The sequence below is a fragment of the Thunnus thynnus genome, chromosome 6 (genome assembly GCF_963924715.1).
Source record: "Thunnus thynnus chromosome 6, fThuThy2.1, whole genome shotgun sequence".
In the NCBI taxonomy this organism is placed as follows: Eukaryota; Metazoa; Chordata; class Actinopteri; order Scombriformes; family Scombridae; genus Thunnus; species Thunnus thynnus.
In genome coordinates, this window is record NC_089522.1 from 18,894,210 (window position 1) to 18,918,261 (window position 24,052).

The window sequence follows — 24,052 nt, forward strand, 5'->3', positions numbered from 1 at the left end:
GATCCTTAGTTTTAGGAAGGATATATGGCATCCTTCGTAGATCTGTGTATTGTATCTAGACTCATCAGGCCCTTTTCTCCCTGTGGAGTAAAGGTCGATGGCAGGAATCATGACCCCAAAATCTATTTCTTCCAGCTATGATTTTCTCCTTGACTGCCTCATGGTGACAGAGGCAGTTTGCTGTTTTTACGGATGGGTGGAAATGTGGTGGTCTCTCTCTATTCCCTTATTCTCTGTGTCACTTCTTGTCCCCTCTCTCTCTCCCTCTATCTCTGTTTTACTGCTGTCCTGATTCCCTCCCTTCTTCTCCCCCTTTCTGTCCCCCTGCTGAGATAACAGTATATTCCCTCCTGCACATGCACATTAGCATCATAATGGTGGCATTACCATCAATGGAAATGGCATCACATTTGGTTTAACTGAGATAGTTTCCCCATTACATTTACATACCACTTATCCATTCACAAACCCATGCTGGTTTGCTCTCACTTGTACATCCCCACAAGGAATTCTTCAGATATTACTCATACATTATCCAGGTTTTTGTCTGCTTCATCAAGCAAATATCTGCTGCCTGCTGTACTGTATTCCAGATGTAATTTCTCTGCTTTGGTACCAAGGTAAGTAAAATGGAAGAGATGGCTTGGAAAAGATTTGCTGGTTCTACATAGCCATGCAGATATTGGATGTGCTGCAATGTGGAACAGTTTTGGAGACACAGAGACTGTTTTTCTGATATCTGTTTGGGGTCAGAGGGTCAGCATAGTGAGTAAGGAAACTGAACCTGCTCAGACACCATCATTGGCAAGCATCTAAGCTAAATGGCTTCATTCATCCACTCTAATTTGAGAAAGATTATTCCTCTCTTTCTCTGCTCAACAGGCTACTTCACTCAGATTTCCACATTGGCCGATGTGCAAGAGAATGTGATGGAGTACCTCCATGTGCTGAGTCGTCCCAAGGTGATCGACCGGGAGCACGACACTGTGTGGACCGAGGCCTACATCGATAGCACCGTGAGTGGACTATGTTTTCACATATCTCTCTCTCCAGTCCACCCGAACACACCGAGCTGATTGTGTGCAGTATGGGTCCAGCATTATCAAGTGATAGATTGAGAAATTTAAACTTTTTTACAAAGTACATTTGCATTTTCAGGATGGATGAATTATATTATCCAAAAGACAATAGCAGTGATAAAACAGCAAGCAGAGAGTTGAAAATGTGTTTTGCTTTTTGTACGTCTCAGACTGTGAATGTGTTAAAGTGTGTGTGCAGCAGATGGAACCATTAAGTGAATGAGCCTCCTGTGTGTGTCTGGGAGTTGTGTAGCATGAGTAGAACATACTGGCACACTGGGGCACATTGGTGAGTTAGTCTCTGATCTCTCAAACTTGTATCCTACCCCAACACACACAGACACACACATTATGTAATTGCACACACTATTATTTATTTGCATAATAATATTTCTCAACAACCCAAATAATCACATGCATAGTTAAATCCCCTGTCAATGATTTATAGTTCTCTGGCACAGACATTATCATCACTAAAACACGCCGAAGGATAACAACTGACCTACAGTAAGGAATCCTCCACAGTCTATAATCTACGCACAGTATACTATATTATTCATGCATGCACAATGCCCCATTTTTGTGAAACTTATTGTATTTGGCCATAGAGAGTGAACAGAAGCCATTTGTCCACAGCTATTTCTGAATAGATTAAGAGAGTGAGAGCTTCAAAAATGTAAGGAAACAAAGGAAAGTGCCCTCTAGCAGCAATACCCACAGGCTATCAACACTACATGAAAATGGACTCTTCCTCTCTGCGATCCTCATGTTTTTTCTGTCTTTCTCTGCTTATTTCATTCTCTTTGTCCACATTATCTGCAGTCAAAGTACATGCACTCAACACTGACCTAGCAGTAACAGCTTAAGTGTTGTTTTTTCTGTTGTGACCCTCCCAGCCATAAAGCTCTTCTCTCTTGACACAGTCACTGTTTTTAAAGTTGTAATCAGTGTCAGTGTATTTTATGCATCCAGTGGTGCTGGTACTCCATTGAACGGAAACTACACTGGAAGGCGTTCTGACACTTATCCCAAAACATATTGACCCTTTCTCTCCTCCTCCTCCTCTCCTCCTTAATCTGTTCTGTTTAGCTCCCCCAAGCACAAAAGGTAAAAAAAAAATCTGGTTTGAGGTCATCGCTGTATTGTGCTATGTTGAGGCCTGGTGTGTGTTCATGGGCATTTCATGTGCATGTGCGTTTTGGTCTCTGATCTCTGCGATATAAGGGCATAATTGGGGGGTGGGGGGGGACTAACTACCATACTGACCCATGGCATTTTTTTCTGTGTCAGTGTCGTATGTTGCTCTTCAACCTCTTGATTCAAACCATGCATTGTGGTTGTCGTCGGTTCAGTTGATCGTTCTCTTTTGCACGTCTGATCAAACACACGCACACGTCTGTGCACGCTCACGCTCATTTATCATTGGTGATGCTGTGTTGGCTGTGCTTTGCCAGTATCTCCAGGGCTGGCAGTGTGACTATGTGTGTGTAAATGTGAGGCTACATTTTGCTCTTTTGCCTTTGTGATTTTGGTGTGAAAAAAAAGATTGACTGTGTTATTTGTCTTGGTAGAATTCTCCAGAATAAGCTGTTTTGTCATCTTCTGGGTTAAAATCCAATAGCCTACAATTACTGGCGGGATGATCTGTTCTGATGCCTTTTTATCACTTTCACTGTTTTATTTTTCAATGTTTTTATGAATCATATGTGGGTTGAGATAAGCAGCTGTATAATTGTAACAATGATGATGATGGAACAGAAGAGTGCTCTGCCCCCCAATCAACATGAGCTGAGCACGGAGCAGTCCCATTAGACATCTGGCAGGCCATATGTCTGACATAGTATTGTTAGTCTGATAGACCCAAGCTGATTGACATCGAAGCAGCTCAGCAGAAAACAGAAATAGATATCACATTGTCAGACATGGTAATTGCGATTAGCAAGGAATCTGCACTGCTTCTTTGCATGTAATCACCCCAACACAGCTCTGGCCTGGGTGCCATAAACATACACATATAACACTCCTCTCAAAGTAAAACAGACAGTGACAAAAAACACAAAAAACACACACACCCTGCGTGGCGATAGTGTCTGATAAGAAGTTAAAGCTCCCTGGGTTTGACTCAGTGTTTGGAAAGTGATGAGCATCTGGGATTTGTGTTCCAGGGTTGATGTGTATCATCTTTCCAGATGTACCCATCCTCCTATCTTTTTCCTCCCTTCTCCATCCCTCTCAGTACGACCCAGTAATCTTTCTTGTCTTGCATATCTCCCCTCTCTGCCTCTCCAGCTCTTCCCTCCACCTGTGCTCTCCCTTCCCCTCCTGTTCTCCCTCCCCCTTCCTCCTCTCCCTCCCCTCCTCTTCGTCTCACCAGCTTCATCCATCATTCTCTGGCTCATTTGGCTTTGTTTCCCACTCTGCCGGATGAACTGACACTGGAGCTCAGGGATGATGGGAGGGAGGTAGGGGTGGGGGTATTCGAGGACAAGTAGGGAAGGTGGATGAAAGAATGTAAGAAATTTGAAGAAAAAGGATGTCACTAAAAGTTTGGAAGTGAATTTAATGGATGTAAAGAAGACAGGTATATGCACTGAAGTTCAAAGAACATGATTGATACTCAGTAAAGCATGAAGACAGACAAATGGGAAAGCTGGGAACAGCTGATTACCTTTTGATGACGGATTGAGGTAGCAAGCTGTTCAAAATGTCACGACGGATAAACATAAACTCCACTATTTCAAAGCAAAAGTGTTAATATTGATTGAAGTAATTGAGAGCTTTCATAGATAATCCCAACCCACACCTGTGCAGCAAAAACCTGTGCTGGGTCTGTGCCAGCTCTGCTCCCCCCATGGGGTGTGCTTTACTTCTCCCTTTGGCTCCAGCGCTTACACAGCAACATTGTTAAGCTCAGTCTCCAAGGAAACAACGGTCACCTCGTCCACCAGCACACAATTTGTCACAGCAACCTAGATTATGAGGTGTCCTATGAGACACCAAACATGAGGCAGGGGTGTGTATCTGAGCCCTCTGAGGGGTGTACGTCTGTGCGGGTATGTGTGGGTATTTGTGTCAGTGGGGAGCGAGTGTATTAGAGCCCAGAGGGGTTCTTTTTCATTCTCTGACCCGGAGCAAGGGAAAGGATTTACACACCTCATTTGCTCTCCAGATAAAGTCACAGAGGCAATGATGATGCAGATTTGGCCCAAATGTGTGCTGAGTTCTGACCTTGCATCAGAGGTTGCAGGTTATGTATGATAAGTCAAAGTCCAGATACAGAGCAACCCCATAGGGACTTTGAGCATGGTCACGTTGGAGGAAACTCATTCAGGGTTCAAGGAAGTGCCTCTTTCCTCTCCTGGGCTAGGATAATGAAACACAGGTTTAAAGGTCTTCCCTCCCCTGGGTAGGGCAAGTGAGGATCCTCTTCAGCCGTGATGTCAGCTTTAAATACAACAGATGCAGTTGCTGGCTGCCTTTCTCAATGCAGCTCTTGTTATTTGCTTAATTACAGTATGCCATTTCCCAGAGCAGCTGGGCAAGCCTGAATTCCACCAATTGCACATATACTCAATATAAAGCATTTAGATTAGCGTTCAAGCACAAAGAGTACACACTTGATGGGACTGCTCAACAGCAGTTCATGAGGATGCACATTAACTGTCAGTCCATATGTTCAGAGACCTGTGATATATGATCCAATAGAACTGAGCTTGGAAATAGATTTTGTATTTTTAGATGAGGCTCTGCTTGTTTCCCCTGTCCTTTGATCGATCCCATTCTCCAGCAGCAAGGCTGCCCGTTGTTACAGCAGCTGTACTTAGGTGTGCTTTGTTCTCTCTTTGATGTCCAATACCACGTCCTGGATTGCTATTACCATCTGTCTAAGCTCAGGTCACCAATTCCCCTTTCCTCAGTGTCTAAGGGAGACAGAATGGATGCTAGCAGTTTCCTGTCATTACCTATTATTACTGGTGGTAAAGGGGGGTGAGCACTGGGGGAAGTAGTGTGCAGGAGGTGTGTAATGTCCAGTTAAGAAGATTGATTAAATGGGGCAGTTCCTTTTGAGAACATACTATACTGGGATTTAATATTTAAGTCAGTTCCAACAGAATTGTATTCTGTTGATAGACACAGCAGAAACAGAACGTCTAAATTAACACCATTGTGGATTTTGTTCTGGGATTCATATTAATGCACCAATTACTTGCGGCAACTTTAACACAAACTGCATGAGTGACCGACATTTAGATAGCCTCGGTATTTCCGAGTGGACAAGGTCACACCACGTTTCGCAGAGTACGTAGCCCTCTTCCAGTCTCCTCATAACAGTGTCAAGCTTTCATCTCTAATGGGTATCACTGTCAGATAGAGACAGCCGCTGGAAAGATAAATATCATAATTATTCCAGCAGTCTTAAGGGAGAGAAGATACCCAGATCCAAACTAGAAGCACTGCCTTTGGATAAGCTTATTCTGCAAGAGATCAAAGGCAGGCTCTGATTGAACACATTTTAAGGCAAATAATAAACATGAATAAAACATGTCATGGAAGTTCTGTAGGTCCCTCAAGAAGATAATACAACTAGGTCTGCTGCAGAATTCCTACCAGGATCACTACTTAAGGGATGAGTATTATGCAGCTTGATATAATCACCCAGTGAGTTTCACAAGATGATGATTCATACAATGTGCATGATGACATGCAATGTGCAGTTTAATTTCTTTTGCAACTCTGTCTCAATAATGTTTCATCAGTAGCTTCCCTCTTCTCCCTCCCTCTCTCTCTCCCTCTCTCTTACCATCTCAATTTCTGTCTTTCACTGTTCATCTCTCATGACTCACTCAGTTGGAAGATGGTCAAGGTCCGGTTCTGATGACCACCGTGGCAATGCCCGTGTTCAGCACCAAGAATGAGACAGTAAGCGCACGTGGAGCACATACTACTATTATGTTTCGCCAACTAAATTTCTCAAACAAACTTGCAGTATAATTGAAACTCCATGTAATTACTTATTACATAATTCATGCGGAATGAGGTTTTTGAGAGAATAGACACAATTTGTGAAATAATGTTTAATTATGTTTGTATTTGATGAACACTAATTTCAGTTTAATTGGAATCTGTGAATTGAGATACTGTAGAGATAATTGAATATATATTAAACATTGCAATATTTTATATCATAAACAGTGGATCTGGAAGAGACTGTGTTATGTAAGTAACCTTTCAAATGCTACTCACAAATATGTCTAATGGTTTGCTTCTAGAGAAATCGTGGCATCCTACTTGGTGTGGTTGGGACAGACGTTCCTGTCTCCGAGCTGCTGAAGACCATCCCAAAATATAAGGTACCACTACCAACATTGCTCAGTTATTACTACAGATATTTATAGATCTGAGTGGCTGTTTGAGTTACCCCTCCACACCATCCCAACCTTGTGTCATCAGAGCCAAAGTTGGATATCTTTTTGAGCCATATTATTGGGCTTTGTTAATTCACCTGGATGTTAAGTCAGTAAAAAACTAAAACAAGTGAAAATATTCTTTTTTTTATTGCTCATACATCATTCCAACTTACATTGCAGTAATTGAATGCCAAGCCCAGTAGCAGATAATAGATGAGAGGTTTTGTCGAAGTTTTGACACTGATTATTAACAGCTCCGTCCTCAAGTGCAATAATGACAGGAAAATTATATACTATGTATACTAATGCATTCTGATCGTAAATGGTAAATGGTAATGGACTGCATTATATAGCGCCTTTCTAGTCTTATCAACCACTCAAAGCACTTTACAATACATGCTTACATTCACCCACCCAACACACATTCATACACTAATGGCAGAGGCTGAACAGCCGGCCTTCTGATTAGTGGACGACCTGCTCTACCTCCTGAGCCACAGTGTCCCCCACTATTTCCCCTGTATTGATTTCTTTTACTTAGAGATGTGAAGCTTAGTTAGTTGTAAGGTTTTGACATTTGAAAGTGTGTTATTTGTCCAGACGCGGATGAATGACATCATCCTCTTATATTGTGCAGCTCTGTGAGTTTCACCACAAAGACAAAGATTCTGCCAGCAAAAATTACAAAGAGCTTGATTAGCCCAGATTTACAATTAGATACAGATTTGTCATTCATCCACTTGGTCTGTGTTGTGTTTGTGTTTATCCTCCTAGCTGGGCATTCACGGCTATGCCTTTGCAATCACCAACAATGGCTACATCCTCACCCACCCAGATCTACGGCCACTTGTGAGTATTAGCTCCAACACCATTCAGATGCTCTGTAACAAGTTAACTGAGTGCGAACCTTATTATCATAACAATCCCTTTTAGGGCACAGAGATTAGAGTTCAAATGTATTAATTTATTTTGTACAGGCAGCTGAGGAATACTAACTCTTGAGTTCATGTCAAGTCAATTACTGATTTCGCTGTCACATTTAGATGCCGATTGACATAGAAAATTGGTGTGTCGTTGTGGGGGTGCACTATGTGCTGCGCTTTGCAAGTGTGTTGGCCGCGCGGCGGTATGTAGATGAGGAGAGTGTGTTCCAGGCCTCCGCTGTGCTGTGAATAGACAGAGATACAGCTTCTGAATGGCTGTGATTAACTCTATTGTACTCACTCACTCCTCTCACAAGAGGATGAGGGGAGAGAGTGTAGAGAGAGAGAGAGAGAGGGTGGCAGGAGAGTGAGGAGAGCAAAAAACCTGCTTAATGTGAGAATAGGTGCAGGGTGACAAAGCGGGGTGCAACACTGGATGAAAATGGAGGGAGGGATGAGATGAGAGCAGATGAGGAGGAGAGGAGAGAACAGACAGTGAAACAGACAGACAGATGGTTTAATAGCGGTCTAATTAAAGACGTTAATGAACAGTGTTTAACAACTAATGAGGGGTGGGAGTATGAAGCTAAAGACAGGAGATGATTAACTTAGCTTTGCCTGGCCACCTTACGTGCTCTGGTTTATATCATTGTGCATTGAATATCTTTGGGTTTTAGACTTAATGTCCCTCTCCACTCCAAAATGTGTTTTGTTTGACACGAGAAGGCTGTTTACACGCTCAGCTGCAGAAAATGAAAAGTTTTTCTGTGCTCACCAAAAATCTCAGTTTAAGGCGTGTACTTACGAGCATGACTTGTGACATCACATTTGTTGTAGCCAATCGTGGTCCAGTATGCAACTTACACAAGTGTGAGGTGGAAACTTGAAGTGTGCACATACACTGAGAATGGACTTTTCAGTCACATATTATTATTCAAAGCAAAGTATTTTTTTTATATGTCTTACATGTCTGGAGGGGATGTTTAATGTTGAACAAAACAAACAATTTGAAAGCGTCACCTGGGATCTGGAAATTGTGACGGGCATTTTTCACTATTTCCCAACATTTTAATGACTAATATAATATTTAATGACGAAAAATCATTTTGAAATTGATAGTGAAAAATAATTACTAATTGCAGCCCTAGTATGGTATACTCTTTGTGTTTCTTTTTCTTCAGTATCTCTGTCTGTGCATGCATGTGTGTTTATATGAACCTGTTTGTCCAGTATGGGGATGGCAAGAAGCGAAGGAAGCCAAACTACAGCAGTGTGGATCTGTCTGAGGTGGAATGGGAGGATAAGGATGACACGGTGAGACTCTTTCGGTAAATCTACATCAAGCATCATCGCTGTACCCCTCTCGATAAAAATCTGACTTTGAGACTTTGTGTTGATAGCTGAGAAATGCCATGGTCAACAGGAAGACAGGGACATTCTCCATGGAGGTGAAGAAGAGTGTCGACAAAGGGGTGAGCAACACAAAATTTGGAAATTCACAAACACACACAAACAAGTACTTTTCTGATGTTCCCAAGGGGTGTGCCAAAGAAAATACTCAGCAGGGAGAATCCACTCTGCCAAGGGGTTGTTACACTTGGCACAGTGATGTACAGGATTGACTTGGGGATTTTGTTTCTGATTTGGTTTGCTCTGCATGCATGGGTGTGTGTCTGTCTCTGTGTGTGAGCCCCTTATCTCCACCAAGCACATGTTGCTGAATACGAGAGAGACAGCAGCCCAGTGATTCTCTTTTACTACTTGCCTGTCTGAGAGAGAGGGAGAGAGAGAGAGAGAGAGAGAGAGAGATTCAGGTGTGTGTGTGTGTGTGTGTGTGTGTGTGTGTGTGTGTTTGTACACTTTGCATTTTCAAAGCTTAGTAAAGAGCATTATACATTAGCCTGATTATTAAGCATTCGATATGTAAATACACATCTGCACACACACATACACACACACTCAAATGTACACGCCCATGCATATTTCATAATCCTTATCCAAATACTGGAACACTGGAAAAATGCACATCCATCTGTAGAGTTAAAATGTCATGTCACAGACTGCCAAGCACAAGCATGTACTCCCTTTACCACTAGATGGAGCCAAGCTGCAGGAAATCACATCAGATAACTGCCGTCACACTGACTACCGTTTACTGTAGCGTACAATTGAATGTATTTATCTCTTTTGTTTCAGAAACGTGTGCTGGTGTTGCATAATGATTACTACTACACAGACATCAAGGGGACTCCTTTCAGGTAAGAGGAATTCTGTGAGCAGTAAACAAAGTTTAGAATGACTGAAACATCACTTTTTCTGCTTTTCTTTGCACAAAGAACTGGTGAGAAGATTTTTTTTTTTTTAGTCTAGGGGTAGCTCTCTCCAGAGGTCACGGCAAGTTCTTCTTCAGAGGGAACGTCACAGTGGAGGAAGGTAGGAAATACTCTGTTCTCCTACTCGACTTTATTCAAGTCTTTGTGTCCCAGTCTCTCACTCAACTAGTTCTTCAATACTCAACTGCAGTGGTGGAAGAAGGATCCAGGTCCTTTACTGAAGTTGAAGTACTGTTGCAATTCCACATTGTACAAATACTCAATTACAAGTAAAATTCTTGCATTCAGAAATTTGCTAAAGTGAAAGTACAAAGTATTATCAGCAAAATGTGCTTAAGTATCAAAAGTTAAAGTAGTCATTATGCAGAATGGCCACTTTCAGATCTTATTATGACATTATACATCATCATTATTACTGATGGATTATTGTGTGAGCAGCAGTTTAATGTTGTTACTGGTTGAGGTAGAGCACCATTAAATTACCACTGAATAGTTTGACCGGCAACATAATTTTGTATATATAATCTACAAAGTCATTTGTCACTATACTGTGGCTGAAATTCTGAAAATTTAAAAAGTACAAAATTAAGTGGAATAGAAGTATAAAGTATCTGTAGTGATAGATACTCAAGTGAAGTTCCTTAAAGCTCTTCTTAAATTCAGTACTCGAGTAAATGTATGTAGTTACTTTACACTACTGCTCAGCTGATCATCTGTCTTTCTTTCTTCCGTTTTCTTCCGTTTCTCACGCTCTACACTCTCTCTCACACACACACACACACACACACACACACACACACACACACACACACATTCAATGGTAATGTAGTGATAGTTAATTTTAAAGCCACAATTGGACAGGAAGTTAAATATTTTTTTAGTGGCTCCTTAGGTGTGTTGTACTTGCCTGTGTCTTCATAGTGTGTATGTGTGTCTATTTCCATGTCCTGCCTCATGCATGTTAATATTCATGTGGTGGAGGTCTGTGTGTGTCTGTGTCTGTGTGTTTCTCTAAACATGTCCATCATGGAGAGCCCTTTGAGCATGACTTGGCTCTTCCTGATCTAATCAGACCTGTCACAACCATTCAAAAAACACATTTTTCACCCCCGGTGTGTGTGTTTAAGTATGTGTGCATTAGAAGTGTAGATGCCTACCCCTATTATTATGAGTTCATATTGGGTGCTTTTGCTTATTTAGTTTGAGATGTATAGTTCTTATTTCTATTACAGGACTTCATGACTTGGAGCATCCTGATGTAGCGCTGGCAGACGAATGGTAAGAGTATATATTCACTGTCTCTGTTCTGACAATATCATCCTCATCCCTTATTCCCGTAAAAAATTGAATGAAAATTATGAAATCAAAGAAAACTATAATCTCACTGCAATACAACATTACAGTACAACAGCTTCAGGATCTGTAGGATTTTGACTTGATGGTTTGTGTCATTTGATGACTTGTGGTCAGCAGGATTGGGAACCAACATCTAAACAAATTACAGTAAAAGCTTCTCAAACTAATGCTTGTAAATGGGAAAACCTTCTTTGTTTCATTTCACATTATATTCATGAAAGACCCTCAAAATACAAGAGTAACTGAAAGCAACTGGATTTCTATGACCAAGCTTGAGGGATGATTGCAATTCCAAGCAGACAATCAGTAATCAGCTAAGAAATTAGTTTTGAAAGGAATTATATATATATTATATAATTATATAATTATAATAATTATAATTATTGTAATTATTATAACCAATGTCCTTATTGTCCATTCTTTTTTTATGACAGGACGTACTGCAACACAGACGAGCACCCAGAACACCGCTACCTGTCCCAGATAGAGGCGATCAAACTCTACCTCAATGGACACGAGCCCCACCTACAATGTCAGTTGAACTCCTTTATATACCGCCTTCCTTAACTGATATTTTGTGTGGTCATTGGCTAGTAAATGACCATGATTTCTGTATGTTTTTGACCTTGTTAGGTGACAAGGAGCTGATTCAAGAGGTTCTTTTTGACGCGGTGGTAACAGCTCCTTTGGAGGCCTATTGGACCAGCTTAGTGCTCAATAAGTCTGAGTACGTCCCCCAGTCTCTCTGTTCTTTTTATCCCCTTCCAAGTTATAGTCAGCAATGATTTTTGTTTTCTAAAATGGTAATATGAAAGGTCCTAAATTAATGCCACTGATGTCTATAGAAATTATATTTTGGTAATTAGGTAATTACTTGACATAAAATTTGAAATATAGGGCTCATTTAAAGGTTGCTCTGTTTTTTAATAATGATGATAGAGAACCTTAAGTGGTGTATAAATGCGGGTTATGTATTTGTCATACGACACAGGAACTCTGATAAAGGAGTGGAGATAGCCTACCTGGGCACAAGAACAGGCCTGTCTAGAATTAACTTGTTTGTGGTGCCTGACGAGCTCACAAATCAGTAAGTATGCAGGAGTGAATCTTTGTTCATGATTCCAATGAGTATACTGTATATTAGGTTTCGCATGTGCATCATTTGTGTCATCATCTCTGTTTCCTGTCCGCTTCAAGAGACTTCCTGACAGCTGAAGACAAAGAAGGGGTGTTCAACGCCGATCACTTTCCCCTGTGGTACAAGAGAGCAGCAGAACAAGTTCCTGGTACCTTTGTCTACTCTCTGCCTTTCAACACAGGTTAGTGGTAAATTTCCATTTTTCAATGGGTAATGAATCAATTTTCTCTCACAAAGTTAGAAGTTTAGTGATAGGTCAGTTATTATGCTTAACAAAGCTAGTGCTACTGAGGCATTATAAAACTGATAGTCGCTGTGAGAATGGCACCACCAAGTGTCCGCAAGTTTACTGGAAATGAAACTGGCAAGAGCCATAAGACTTTAAGGGGATTCGAAAGAAAAATTGTAGTTTGTCAAAGGCACAAATATACCCATTTGTATTTAGTAGATCTTTTTCAAAATTTCCTTGTCCCTTCTTTTTCTCTTTCACCCATATTTGGTCGTTTTCTCTCTCCATGCATCTCTACCTCCCCTTCCTCTCTTATTAATTCTGGGCTGTGTTCTTGTGGACAGGGCTGATTGCTGTGGGTTGAAATAAGATACGTTAGGAAGAGGTTCAGCCCTTTCCATAGTGACTTAGCCAGAACACACATACGGACACACACAAACACACACTCTCAAGAAGACGCACACACAGGGATAAATGCTCATTCACACACGCACACACACACACATACACAGGCACCTCACGCATATTCAGTTAAACTACGTCTCTAAAAAATGGTTTCTCCTCCAAAGGGAGAATGTGTTCTCATCTGTCCTCAGCCTCTGGGTTTCCATTAGAGCCAGCTAATACAAGTGATCTGAAAGCCTCTTATTTACTTGCCGGACTTGCCTTGGATGCACTCTTCCTCTCAGGACTGTGGCAGTTAGCTGTAGCCAGGAAATACTACTCTGTGGTATTTATGTTCAGTGTTTCTCCAATCACTCTGTGGTCAGTTCAGAACTAATATAAGGAATTATGATATGACTGTGATGTGAACTCTGTGTGTGTGGCTGTGTGTGTATGTGTGCTTGTATGTGTGTGTGTGTGTGTGTCTTAGGATCAGAAAACAAGAGTGTTGTATTGGCCAGCACCGCCATTCAGCTTCTGGATGAGAGGAAATCACCCATAGCTGCGGGTAAGTGGGGACTCAAGTGGCTGTTCCTCTTATACACACACACACACTTCTACATTGACAGAGGCTGCAATATTCTCTTTACGCTGCTATGCAGGCTTTGTTTAGCTGGTCTACAGTTGTCTGCCCCTATTTCTTTTCCTCTTTTTGAGTTGAAACACTAACTGCCCACATACTGTGTTGCTTTTTTTGTCCGTGCGCTTGCCCCTGCATGAACGTATGCTCAGAAGAGGGCGAGAGTACGAGCTAAAAAACACGTTTGCATCCAGAAGTATTTATGCCTAAATTTATTAATAGAAGCCAGTTTCATAAACGCCTTCCGTACATTCGTTTCATGCACTTGGTGCTTATTTAAGGCATTTTGTGGCCGAGAGGATTTCTTTGTGGCATGCCTCATCTCACATCCTGGTGACTCAGAAGCCCCACAATGTCACGCCCATATAATGCAACTCTGTGCAATCAGCAAGTTGATGGTCTGAAGTGCGGCCGTTATTCTGTTAGCCATCAACTTGGTCACAGAGGAAAGGGACAGCAGATTAAATGGAGGAAATGGGAGTAAAGGGAGGGGATAGAAATGTAGACATATTGTTTCAGAGTAGTTGTGGTGTTATCTTTGGGAAAATTGTATGGCATTATTCATTACCCACCTCTCCCCAAAGGCACAAGATAACTTTCAGGCACCGCTTTGTGTATTATGTAACTAATGCAATACTCTTACTGTAGTACTGTACTGTATAGATGAGGATGGCAAGTTAAGATGTTTGTTAGCAAGTGATCAAGCAACCTTTTTAGGCATGATAGCAATTGTAACACCTTGCTTTCAAAAATGAAACTATTTGTTAAAGCTTTTGATGTGTAGAAAAATACTACCATAGGAAGTGGCTAAATGATGTATATAGGCATCACATTTCTGGCTCAGTGCTATTCTTCTGGTAGCCATGCTTGCAATTAAGGTGCCTCCAACTTTATTTATGTTTATTCTCTGTAGACCTTTTGGAAGTCTTGTTTTCCCACTGTATTTACACTGACAGCTTTAGTAACCACACAGTACAAATGTCTAGAAATAACAAGTTATTCTATTAAAATACAGTACATGTGGAATGTGCAATCCTTTCCACAGCCCAACATACATATATACAAAGAACCAATATTGAGCATATTTTCCCCTCATTTTAAAAACCTCTTCAGATGATTATCTATACAAGTTCTCCTGTCAACAGATTAGGACTAGTGATGCCAGCAGAGACAAATATCTGTACAGAGGAAAGAAAGGAGAAGAAGGACAATCTTTTTGGAAATGCAGTGATAAAATAAGAGAGGAAATAAAAGGGCAGAGAAATAGAACATTTTTTCACGGTGCCTGAATGCGTTGACATGAGAGCAGTGCATTGTGGGTACTCTTGGCCTGGGGGAAACCACTGGAGCAGAAGGACAGAGATGGGAGAGTCTGTGCGGTGCCACAGTGTGCACACACACACATACACTCATGCACAGTATGCATCAGATTTCTAGCAGAGCGGTACACAAGCAACCCACAGTTTACACCAGCCCACAGTATTATTTGACCCTGTTGACCTGATCACTGTTTTTTTTTTAGAAAAAGGATCATTCTCTCAAATCTGTTTAACAGCAATTCAAATGACTAATCAGTAACAAGGATTCATGAAGACCCTATTGTTACAGTGGGCACTGATGTACATTAATGATGATCATGCTTGTCAGATCGGGGGATGTCTGTAAGGATGACTTTATATAAGAAAGTCAGATGGGAGGAGAGATGTAGGCTAGAATGCAAATTTAGCGTGGGCCGGTTAGGGCCAGTTTTCACTGCCCTGCGCTCCACTGAGCTGTAGACTTGTGAATACGCTAATACACTAACTTAACAGGACAGGCTGATGACATCACACACCATGGGCCCTGAAGACATCGCTTGAGTCACAACGTTACCGTGTGCGTACATACATGCGTGTGTATGCCAGCATATCTGTTTGTGTGTATGTGTGTGTGTGTGTGAGTCGGTGTTTGTGGTCACATCCTGAGCCACGTGCAGAGAGTTTGCTGCCGTAATATACACAGAGCCATAAAAGTCAGGTCAGCCGTTAAGACCAAAGACATCTGGGTACATTTGTGTGCTACCACACTGTACTGAGTGAGCTAAAAATCAATGATGGGGGCTAATTATAGATAGAGAGATAATAATTTATGCTTGTAATGTACATAATGAGCTATGTTATTATTGTAATCTAAAAACTGGTTCTGCATATCCACTCATAATAATTAGGAAATAGTAATTAGATGTACCAAGCACCTATATATAATACTTTAGAATTCACTTGTAATAGTACCAGTGAACTCCATCAGACAAAAGAAGAAGGATGGGTAATATCCCAAAATGCTATCAAGTATAATTCACAATATTTGCATCTGAAAATATTTGCTTGTTTCACCATTTTATCTTAAAAGGATTCTATGGAAACTTAATCACACATTAAACGGTGAGGGGCCAAAATACCATCACAATGACCACTAATCACCATGTCACAGACAGAAAGACTTTGAATGAGGGGTAATGAGGGGTGTCTTCAAAGATTATATGGCTATACAGAAAATGTAACTTGTATACTAATTGCATGAATATTTTGTTACAGCTTTGACATCACACCAAGGTGGCAGAATGCCTTGTTTATTTCCTCACATAAACAATTTGTGGAGGAAAGAGAGGCTCCCATTAAAGGGGACATAATATCCCTTTTGTGATTTTCTGTCATTTATACACTGTTATAATATTGGATGTCTATGTTAAACACGGTCAAAGTTCCAAAACTGTAATGTTCCTTAAAGTCAAAAACTCAAGCTTCAGCCTGCTCTGATGCTCTGTTTGCAAAGTTGCCTCTATTTCTCCATCGAATTGATGTCATATCATTTGTGCATGCCCACAAACGGCTGTATGTTCCATAGTCTTTGTTGCTAATGTCTTTTGTTTCGTCCGCTCAAATACTTCGGATCAGATTTTAGCTTGAACATATACGGATGCATTTGAGAAGGTGACACTTCAAGTAGAGAAAGAAGGGGAGGGGCTTAAAGAGACATGAGCTAAAACAGCCTGTTTCAGACAGAGGCTGAACTGAAGGCTGTGTGAAGAGCCAGTGTGTGATAAATAAGAGTACAGGATAAGATATTCCAGTTGAGCCCCAGAATAAAATAATAGACCTGGAAATGTGTATGATATGTCCCCCTTTCATATCACAATTCACAAGTGGACATCTTTAGTCACATAATGCCCCTCCTTTAAAGATACTTTCTTCATTTAAGGATGTATTCCTGCTCAAATTAATGGTCAATATACATACAGTAATCAGATAAAATGTTTCCCTTTATTTTATATAATACATACTGAAAGACATGTCTACCATTATGTTATTGGCATTGACTTACAAACAAGACTCAACTGATTGTATTAAAAGTTTGTGTGTGTGGGTGTGATTGTGCGCTGCAGGGCTTAAATTCAGGGTCATGAACCTGTAAATTCATGGAAAAACAACAAGGCCAAGTCCAAGTTTTGTTTTTGTTTTCGTTTTAGTTTGTTTCATTATTGCTTCAACGAATTTCCAATCCTCACTTCAGTTGTCAGAAAAATATCCTTTAAGAAAACATATTTCCTCTTCAAAACTATTATGACGTTATTAGGCACAGACTCTTAAATTCTCTATAAATATGTGCAGTCAGTATACATGTCCACACACATACACATACACACACACACGCTCGAGCACAAATGATAACAGTGACACAGACGCTCTCATTTTTGTTCTCATACACTCAAGTCAATAATACAAACAACTTGGAACAGAACCTAACTGACAGCAGCTGCCTACTATGAGTTTTCAAAATGACCTCAAATTCTGACTCAAAATTATGAACAACAACCAAAAGACAACCAAATTCTGAAATTCATTTTTTTAAATATCAGTGCTAATATACCTACAAATACACAACTATAAATATAGCGATTTGTATATATCTGTGATATGCATTTCTCAGAGAAAATGGAATTGATTGAATTCTTTGGCCTGCCCTTTTAACCCGCATACAATGGAAGTTACAGTTCTCTTCAGTGCATAGTCATATACCTGTGGAATTTAGCTACCCAAGTCTCATAAATGAGGTCAACATACACAAACATGAAGAATCTCACTCTCTCTCTTCTTTTTTCTCACAACCACACATGCACGAACATACACACAGCATCCAGAGACGATTAGGTTAAAGGGTTGAGGCCCAAGTTTTAAGTTCAGGGTTCATGTTATCGTCTCCTAGGCGATAGCATTCTCCAGTGGTTCCTTCTCATCTGCTGTGGCATGATCTGCCCCCTGCGCTGCTGCCAACTCCTCGTTCTTCTTTAGCTCCCTTTGATATTTGGCCATGATAGCAGCGTAAGCGCAGCCATACACTGCGGCAGCCAGCATCATCAGACACACGATCCCACACACAACACCGGTGATGATTACTGTGGCAATAGCATGGCGTAAGTTGACAGGCCTCTGCCTCTGCTTAGTTTCACACTCTGGCATACTCCCACCTCCTCCTCCTCCTCCTCCTCCTCCCCCGCCACCAAATCCCTCTCCAATTGCCATAGGGACATGGAGGGTGTGGCTTGAGGGATGAGCATGGTTGCCATGGGTGTGGCCTTGCAGTAGCCTCTCAGACTCCAGGTGGTGTATGTTGGCAAACAGGTAATGGTAGCTTGTGGTCATGCAGGCATGGAAGAGCTGATAAGGGACTTTCTGCAGGTCTCTATCCTTCATTTCCTCTGGCTGGGAGCAAAGCACCTCATCCACCACTCCACCTTGGGTTCAGAGTTAGATCAGAGAGGGATAGACAGAGACAGACAGAGGAACAGAAAGAAATAGGGAGGCACACATCAGTCAGTTGTGTATTACAAGCACATTACCTGCTATTAACTGCCCATTTCCTTTTTGGCAGATTATCACAGAAGAGGCCACAATTGTAATCATCGATGCGGAGCCTAAGGCAGTACATGGCTTGAGAATATTTATGAATCTAGAGGGTGTAATGGCTTATTTTAATGGGCCAAGTGTGATATGATTAACGGCTCAAATAGAATCTCTGTTGGATCATTGGAGCCAAACAAATCAAGTCTGTTGGAGAAAGCATTGAGTTAAGACTTCATCAGCTGCCCTCTGTGTGTCCTGTAAATCTCTTTATTATTCATCTCCCTCTGTATTCATGTCGAGCGTTCCCTGTCACACACTTTCTTTCTGCCTCCCTGATTACCCACTGGCTTTCTATTAAGCGTACATTCTTGTATCTGGAGCCATTGTTCTGTTTTGCAGTAATTAGAATTTTCAGCCTTTAAGACGAAAGCTGTGTCAGGGTAACATAGGCATGTAGGCGGGCCAAGCAACTCTGAGCAAGCCTAGCTTTCACTGTACAGTGGTTATTTTGTTATCTAATGCATGCTGGGGTTGATCTAGCATGGAAAATAATCTAGTTGGCAATTGCACCCTCATGCACTCTCTATCTCTGGTTGTAGAGATCATCACCATAGTTATGAGAGCTGCTGCATAGAGTGCCTAACATTACATAGTTCAGGAGATTCTTAATGGTGCACGGCCCTTTATGCCAGGCCAATCAGTGTCAGTGAACCGACTGTCACAATAAAGACTACTGTAAATACTGTAAACCATCATCTCAGTACTCATCAGATGTTAATAATAGTATAAAAACCAAAACAACCTGTGTACCTTCCACAACTACATACTGAATAACACGAGACACGCACTCCATCCCACCATCTTTAATAAGTGGACAGACCTTTTAGCCTTGTCTTAACTCTACTGTGTTAATCTCTTCAAGAGCAAACTATATAAACAGCTTATCTATTTGGGGTCAGTCAGTCTTTTTTAATCCCTAAAAGAAGCTCTCCTCTCAAAGCGTAAACTGGCCATTTGAATATAGACTCCAGCCATTTCTAATCTACTCTAGTTTTAGGATATTTGCATGTGTTAAATGTCAGTATTACCAGAATTAAATATCACCATAATTATAAACTGTACCCAGCAGGAAAGGCATTAGGATGAATGTTGGAATCCTTACAGACATTCCCCAACCACTGCCTAGAGCTACTAGTGCTCTGACCTTTAAATAGGTAGGTCTCCAGCCAGAGTTTGAGGCCTATGAGCTGGCAGTCACACTTCCAGGGGTTGCCTCGTAGTGTGAGGGTGTCCAGATGGCCAAGGGCCTCCAAAAGGGAACGGTCCAATCGTGTTAGCCTATTGTGCGCTATCCCCAGGTGGCTCAGGTTTCTCAGACTGTCACCTATGGCTCCAGGCAAACCCCACAGACTAGGGGGAAGGTAAATGGAAAGAAAACAAGATAAGATTCAATGAGTTATGTGGCATTTAAATTACAGCACAGACAACATAACAAATCTGAGTGTTCCAGTTTTGTTGCTTAACCTGTTGTGTGAGAGGTCAAGGTGCGAAAGCGAGCGGATAGGTCCAAGCAACCGCTTGTCAAGCTCTCTCAGGCTGTTGTAGGCCAGGCTGAGGCGCTGCAGAGTTCTGAGACCCAGCAGAGCAGTTGGTGAAACAGATGTTATAGAGTTATTAGATAGATCGAGAATGCGGACAAGGGGTATTTCTCGGAAAGCCATTGATCCCAGCCCTCTGATACGGTTATCTTGAAGATACAACTCTTGGGTGTCTGGATGCAGTCGTCGGGGGATGTCATATAGGCCTCGACCCCGGCAGTCTACTACTTTGGTGTTGCTGTTGCAGCTACACTCCTTTGGACAGGCGTGTGACAAAGAGAGGAGGGAGAAGAGGGCACACAGCAGTACCACTGTGAAGACAAGGGGTAATAATAATGAATTAGACTGCCTATTTGCAGCTAAATATGAAAATATATACACATATATGTTTTTAAAGTATGCAGGCTTTATTTTCAAGTTTGACTAAAGATGCGATATCGTTCAGCGTTACCCTGCACTGCTATTACATAATTACATACATTCACACCACTGTCTTCAACTGCCATCATGACTGCCTTCACTGAAGCAGAGAAAAACCTTAATCACAGAAAAGAGACATTTAAGTGATCAAATAAATTACAAGATTGATACTTTGGTTTGGTACAAATATATGGAATGTATATATACATTCGTTTGAAAATAGTCATTAGAAAATAAAGCAGTCCACTTTGCTTTATGCTCAGATAGTACTGTTCTTTGTCTAATAAACAAGAAAGTAAACTTGTTACTATTATGCCAACTCCCACCTCCCAACCTGCTTAGACAGTGGCCCTTGGTGACTTCACCAAAGCCTCATAACCCCTCACCCACACTCCACCCACATACAAATCCATACACAGCAGATACTGGGTGTCTGATTCCCTATGAGATGACTTCACATGTCCATTCCTTCTGGAACATTACAGCAGTATTTATAGCATTGGCTGGACTAGCTCGAGGCTCAATGAAATGAAGCTCAGATCCAAGCCTGAGAATGTAGCTAGCTCACAAGTTATACTCATAGATCCTGAACAGATAGGTTACCGTGTTAATCTCCACAAGCACAACAGCTAAAGCAGCTCAGCAGCTCAGCTATTCAGCAGCCATTTTCTTATTTGGGGACATTTAATGTTTTCTCAAATGGGAATTATCAATTTTTTTTCTGTCCCAGACCGCATCTCCCACTAGAATCTTTGCCTTAATTACGCCTTTGTTATGAAGGCAGCACTGACTCTAATATCAACCTTTTATTTCCAGAATCAAAGTAGAAAACACTGCAGCTATTAACAGTAATAATCAAGCAGCCATTAAGTAATGTTAATTTGAAAAGGACAGCAAGATCAAATGGATTAAATTGTGTGGTCATGTTACACTTAACTCACACACAACTTCTATTTAGTATTCAGCAATTCACCAGCAGTATTAATTGAATAATACTAAATCCTTTGTCCCACTGCTCCCCTATTCTTTACTAATTAAGTTGACAGTCTCCCATTTAACGGCATGTAATCATCATTTTGTCTTTGCCAGGCTGATGGACTTCTTGCAGTGGACAATGATTTAAAGGTTCAGAAATATCCAAGTGCAGGCGCTAATCTCAGGTGTGAGTCTGGTACAGTGGCTCTTGGCAGGGTTTCTGGATATTATGTTGCTTGCTCCAACAAAAAGCGTCAGAACATGGCCACATTGGGATTTAGCGTGCTGCAGTGCAAAGCCCTGTGTTAATTGCATCCTTGTTAGTGAAATGAGTATGTGTGTGTGTATGCAAGAATGCATTCAGTCACATGTGCTTACACGTGTGCACTTACTCATAAACAAACTCATATACATATAATGCTTACATGGACACACATAAACAGAGCATCAGTCCAGTGGAGCGTTGTAACAGCAGCTCTAGAATGAGGTCAACACAGGAGAATGGCTCTTTGCTCTGATGTGTCCCTCCAGCCCAAAGTACACACAGAGATGCTGGTAATGACATGCACACACATCCCACAGCAAGTACCACTTTAAATTAGATCAGTACTAATGCTAATACCTATTTGCAACAGGAAACACTCAGAGGTAATACTTATGTACAGCGATAAACATAACGGTGTGAATGTAACACTGACAAGTGATGTTTTATAGGTAAGGTGATGTCAATGCTATATTTCCACTTAGTTATACAACAGTTTATACAACATACTAGTCTCAGCAGCCACTTTGTCATGCACACAAACACACACACACATGCACACACACACACACACATGTACACAAATGTATTAATGGTGACATTCATCCCAGTGATGGAGTTCCTACCTCTCATATCTGCCAGTCGTCCTTGGGCCGCTTGCGTTCGGTGTTCTTTTTAGCTCCCTTTTTGGATTCCAGTGACTGTCACTGGTTGATGATCCATTTGCCGTCACTAAGGTTGAAATTAGCTGTCCTGACTCTCATCTGTGTAGGCTGATAATGGCCAATAGGTGGGAATTAAAGAGGCCAAGATCAACAGCAGAAACCTGCTTTGCCCTCAGGATTCCCAACACTGCCTGCGTGGGCATGAAACCCCATCGGAGCGGGAAGAACAGAGCACAGAGCTTACTGCCAGCCAGTCTAGGAACCACTGGAGTTAGGGAGCTCTCTCTCTCTCTCTCTCTCTCTCTCTCTGTGTGTCTTTCTCTCTCTCTCTCTCTCTTACTCCCTTGCTCTTTATCGCTGTTGCTCTCTCACTGTCTCTCAGCCTCTCTGTCTGTCTCTTGTGTTTTTCTTCATGCTGTTTTATGCCTTTGTTCTTTTCTTTTTCTCTTGCTTAGTATTATTTTATCACTGCTCCTACATTGGATCCAAAACAACACTCTGACACTCTGTGTTCCTCTTTCTCTCTCTCTCTCTCTGTTTTGCCTGTTCACTCACTCCTCCTGTCCCCAGTTGTATTGGTGAGTGTGATGGTGTGTCATCTCCCGGTGGACAGCTGTGCCTCTTAAATCTCAGCGTACACACGCACACTGACATTCACGTTTCTCTCATATAGCTCTGGCAAGTGTTGACCAAGACAAAATTGGATCTGGATTGCAGTGTGTCTCTCAAACACTTCAACACATAGTGAAAACAGAGGATGCCCGTTGCTGTGGCATGCTCTGATGTTATTATGCATGAGCCATGGGCAGAAGGGCTGGCAGAACACGCCCCCAGCACAGCAACACAGAACGCACGAATGCACACATACACATGCACACACGCACACAGCAGGATATTAAGCTGTTGCAATAAATCTACATTGGGTCTTTTTTTTTTTTTTTTTTTTTTTTTTTCTTTTTGCATGTAAATGGATGGACTGTTAAGCTCACATGAACTCATGGGTCGCTTGAAGGAGAGGTAAAAAATGGGTAAAGGAAAAGACAGGAACAGATTAATGATTGAATCATTTTTAACGATGAATACGATTAAGCTCACAAGCTGACCTTGGATTGTATCCTCCATGCTGTTTGCCCTCCTGTCTATCCATATTTTCATCCTGTCTTCTGCTGAAGGGCTCGACAATTATTTTCATTCCGTCATTTAGAAATATAAGCCATATATGTCATCAGCTTATACAGTATATAGTCAATTTATTTTCATAGAAGTGTGAAGATATCAGCCTTGAGCAATTGATACACTCCTTAGGATGCTTACAAAAACATAAATGCTTGTATAGGGACATGCACCTACACACACACAAACACACTTTCATCCACACACATCCACACTCACATGCACACTTGAGTAGTCATCTACACCTACACAGGCAAATACTTCATCAAATGTGTGATGACACCTTTGTATTTGCTAAAAGCCCATATTGTTGATGTGTCCAGACAGTCTCTTGTGTTTATGCTGCAACGTCTAAAAATGTTAAGCATCAAGGTACATGAAAAAAGGGAGAAAACGTGCACTACTATTCCCCCTCTGAGCATCATGTGACTTATGCATCTCCTGTGACACAGTTGAATGTATGTGGCATGAAAGAATTAAGGGCAAATTACAAAGATGGTTTACATATATGATCATGTCTATTAAGTCTTATGGCTTATTCAGAGACCTATTAGAGCTTTGGCCAACACAGATAGATTTTTAAAAAACA

General features: G+C 41.3%; 2 protein-coding genes across 6 annotated transcripts in view; one reads left to right on the forward strand and one right to left on the reverse strand.

Annotated features, from left to right (window-relative positions):
- LOC137184579 (voltage-dependent calcium channel subunit alpha-2/delta-3-like) overlaps positions 1–24,052 on the forward strand; it is a 133,168-nt gene that overhangs the window by 90,304 nt on the left and 18,812 nt on the right. For all 4 annotated transcript variants that reach the window (XM_067592377.1, XM_067592374.1, XM_067592375.1 and 1 more), the window contains 14 exons: positions 883–1,016; positions 5,928–5,999; positions 6,350–6,430; positions 7,262–7,336; positions 8,641–8,724; positions 8,811–8,882; positions 9,607–9,668; positions 9,776–9,843; positions 10,976–11,021; positions 11,534–11,631; positions 11,733–11,826; positions 12,091–12,186; positions 12,297–12,418; positions 13,341–13,418. In XM_067592377.1, coding sequence (XP_067448478.1) covers positions 883–1,016; positions 5,928–5,999; positions 6,350–6,430; positions 7,262–7,336; positions 8,641–8,724; positions 8,811–8,882; positions 9,607–9,668; positions 9,776–9,843; positions 10,976–11,021; positions 11,534–11,631; positions 11,733–11,826; positions 12,091–12,186; positions 12,297–12,418; positions 13,341–13,418 — 1,182 coding nt within the window. The remainder of the gene's footprint in view (positions 1–882; positions 1,017–5,927; positions 6,000–6,349; positions 6,431–7,261; positions 7,337–8,640; positions 8,725–8,810; positions 8,883–9,606; positions 9,669–9,775; positions 9,844–10,975; positions 11,022–11,533; positions 11,632–11,732; positions 11,827–12,090; positions 12,187–12,296; positions 12,419–13,340; positions 13,419–24,052) is intronic.
- LOC137184580 (leucine-rich repeat and transmembrane domain-containing protein 1) lies at positions 16,771–23,050 on the reverse strand. Of its 2 annotated transcripts, XM_067592379.1 has the most exons (5): positions 22,252–23,048; positions 20,448–20,505; positions 19,895–20,279; positions 19,575–19,780; positions 16,771–18,261 (listed from the first exon to the last, which is right to left on the reverse strand). In XM_067592379.1, the coding sequence occupies exons 3-5, from the start codon at positions 20,089–20,091 to the stop codon at positions 17,729–17,731; spliced, it is 936 nt and encodes a 311-aa protein (XP_067448480.1). In that variant the 5' UTR covers positions 20,092–20,279; positions 20,448–20,505; positions 22,252–23,048; the 3' UTR covers positions 16,771–17,728. The 2 variants fall into 2 exon arrangements, with proteins under 2 accessions (XP_067448480.1, XP_067448479.1); XM_067592378.1 differs by lacking the exon at positions 20,448–20,505 and having other exon boundaries at positions 22,252–23,050.

Coding starts and splice junctions, on each gene's coding strand:
- LOC137184580 (XM_067592378.1), bottom strand. Junction 19,781..19,894: donor CTTGACCTCTCACACAACAG/GTTAAGCAACAA, acceptor CCTTCCCCCTAG/TCTGTGGGGTTTGCCTGGAG. Junction 18,262..19,574: donor GGAGACCTACCTATTTAAAG/GTCAGAGCACTA, acceptor TCTGAACCCAAG/GTGGAGTGGTGGATGAGGTG.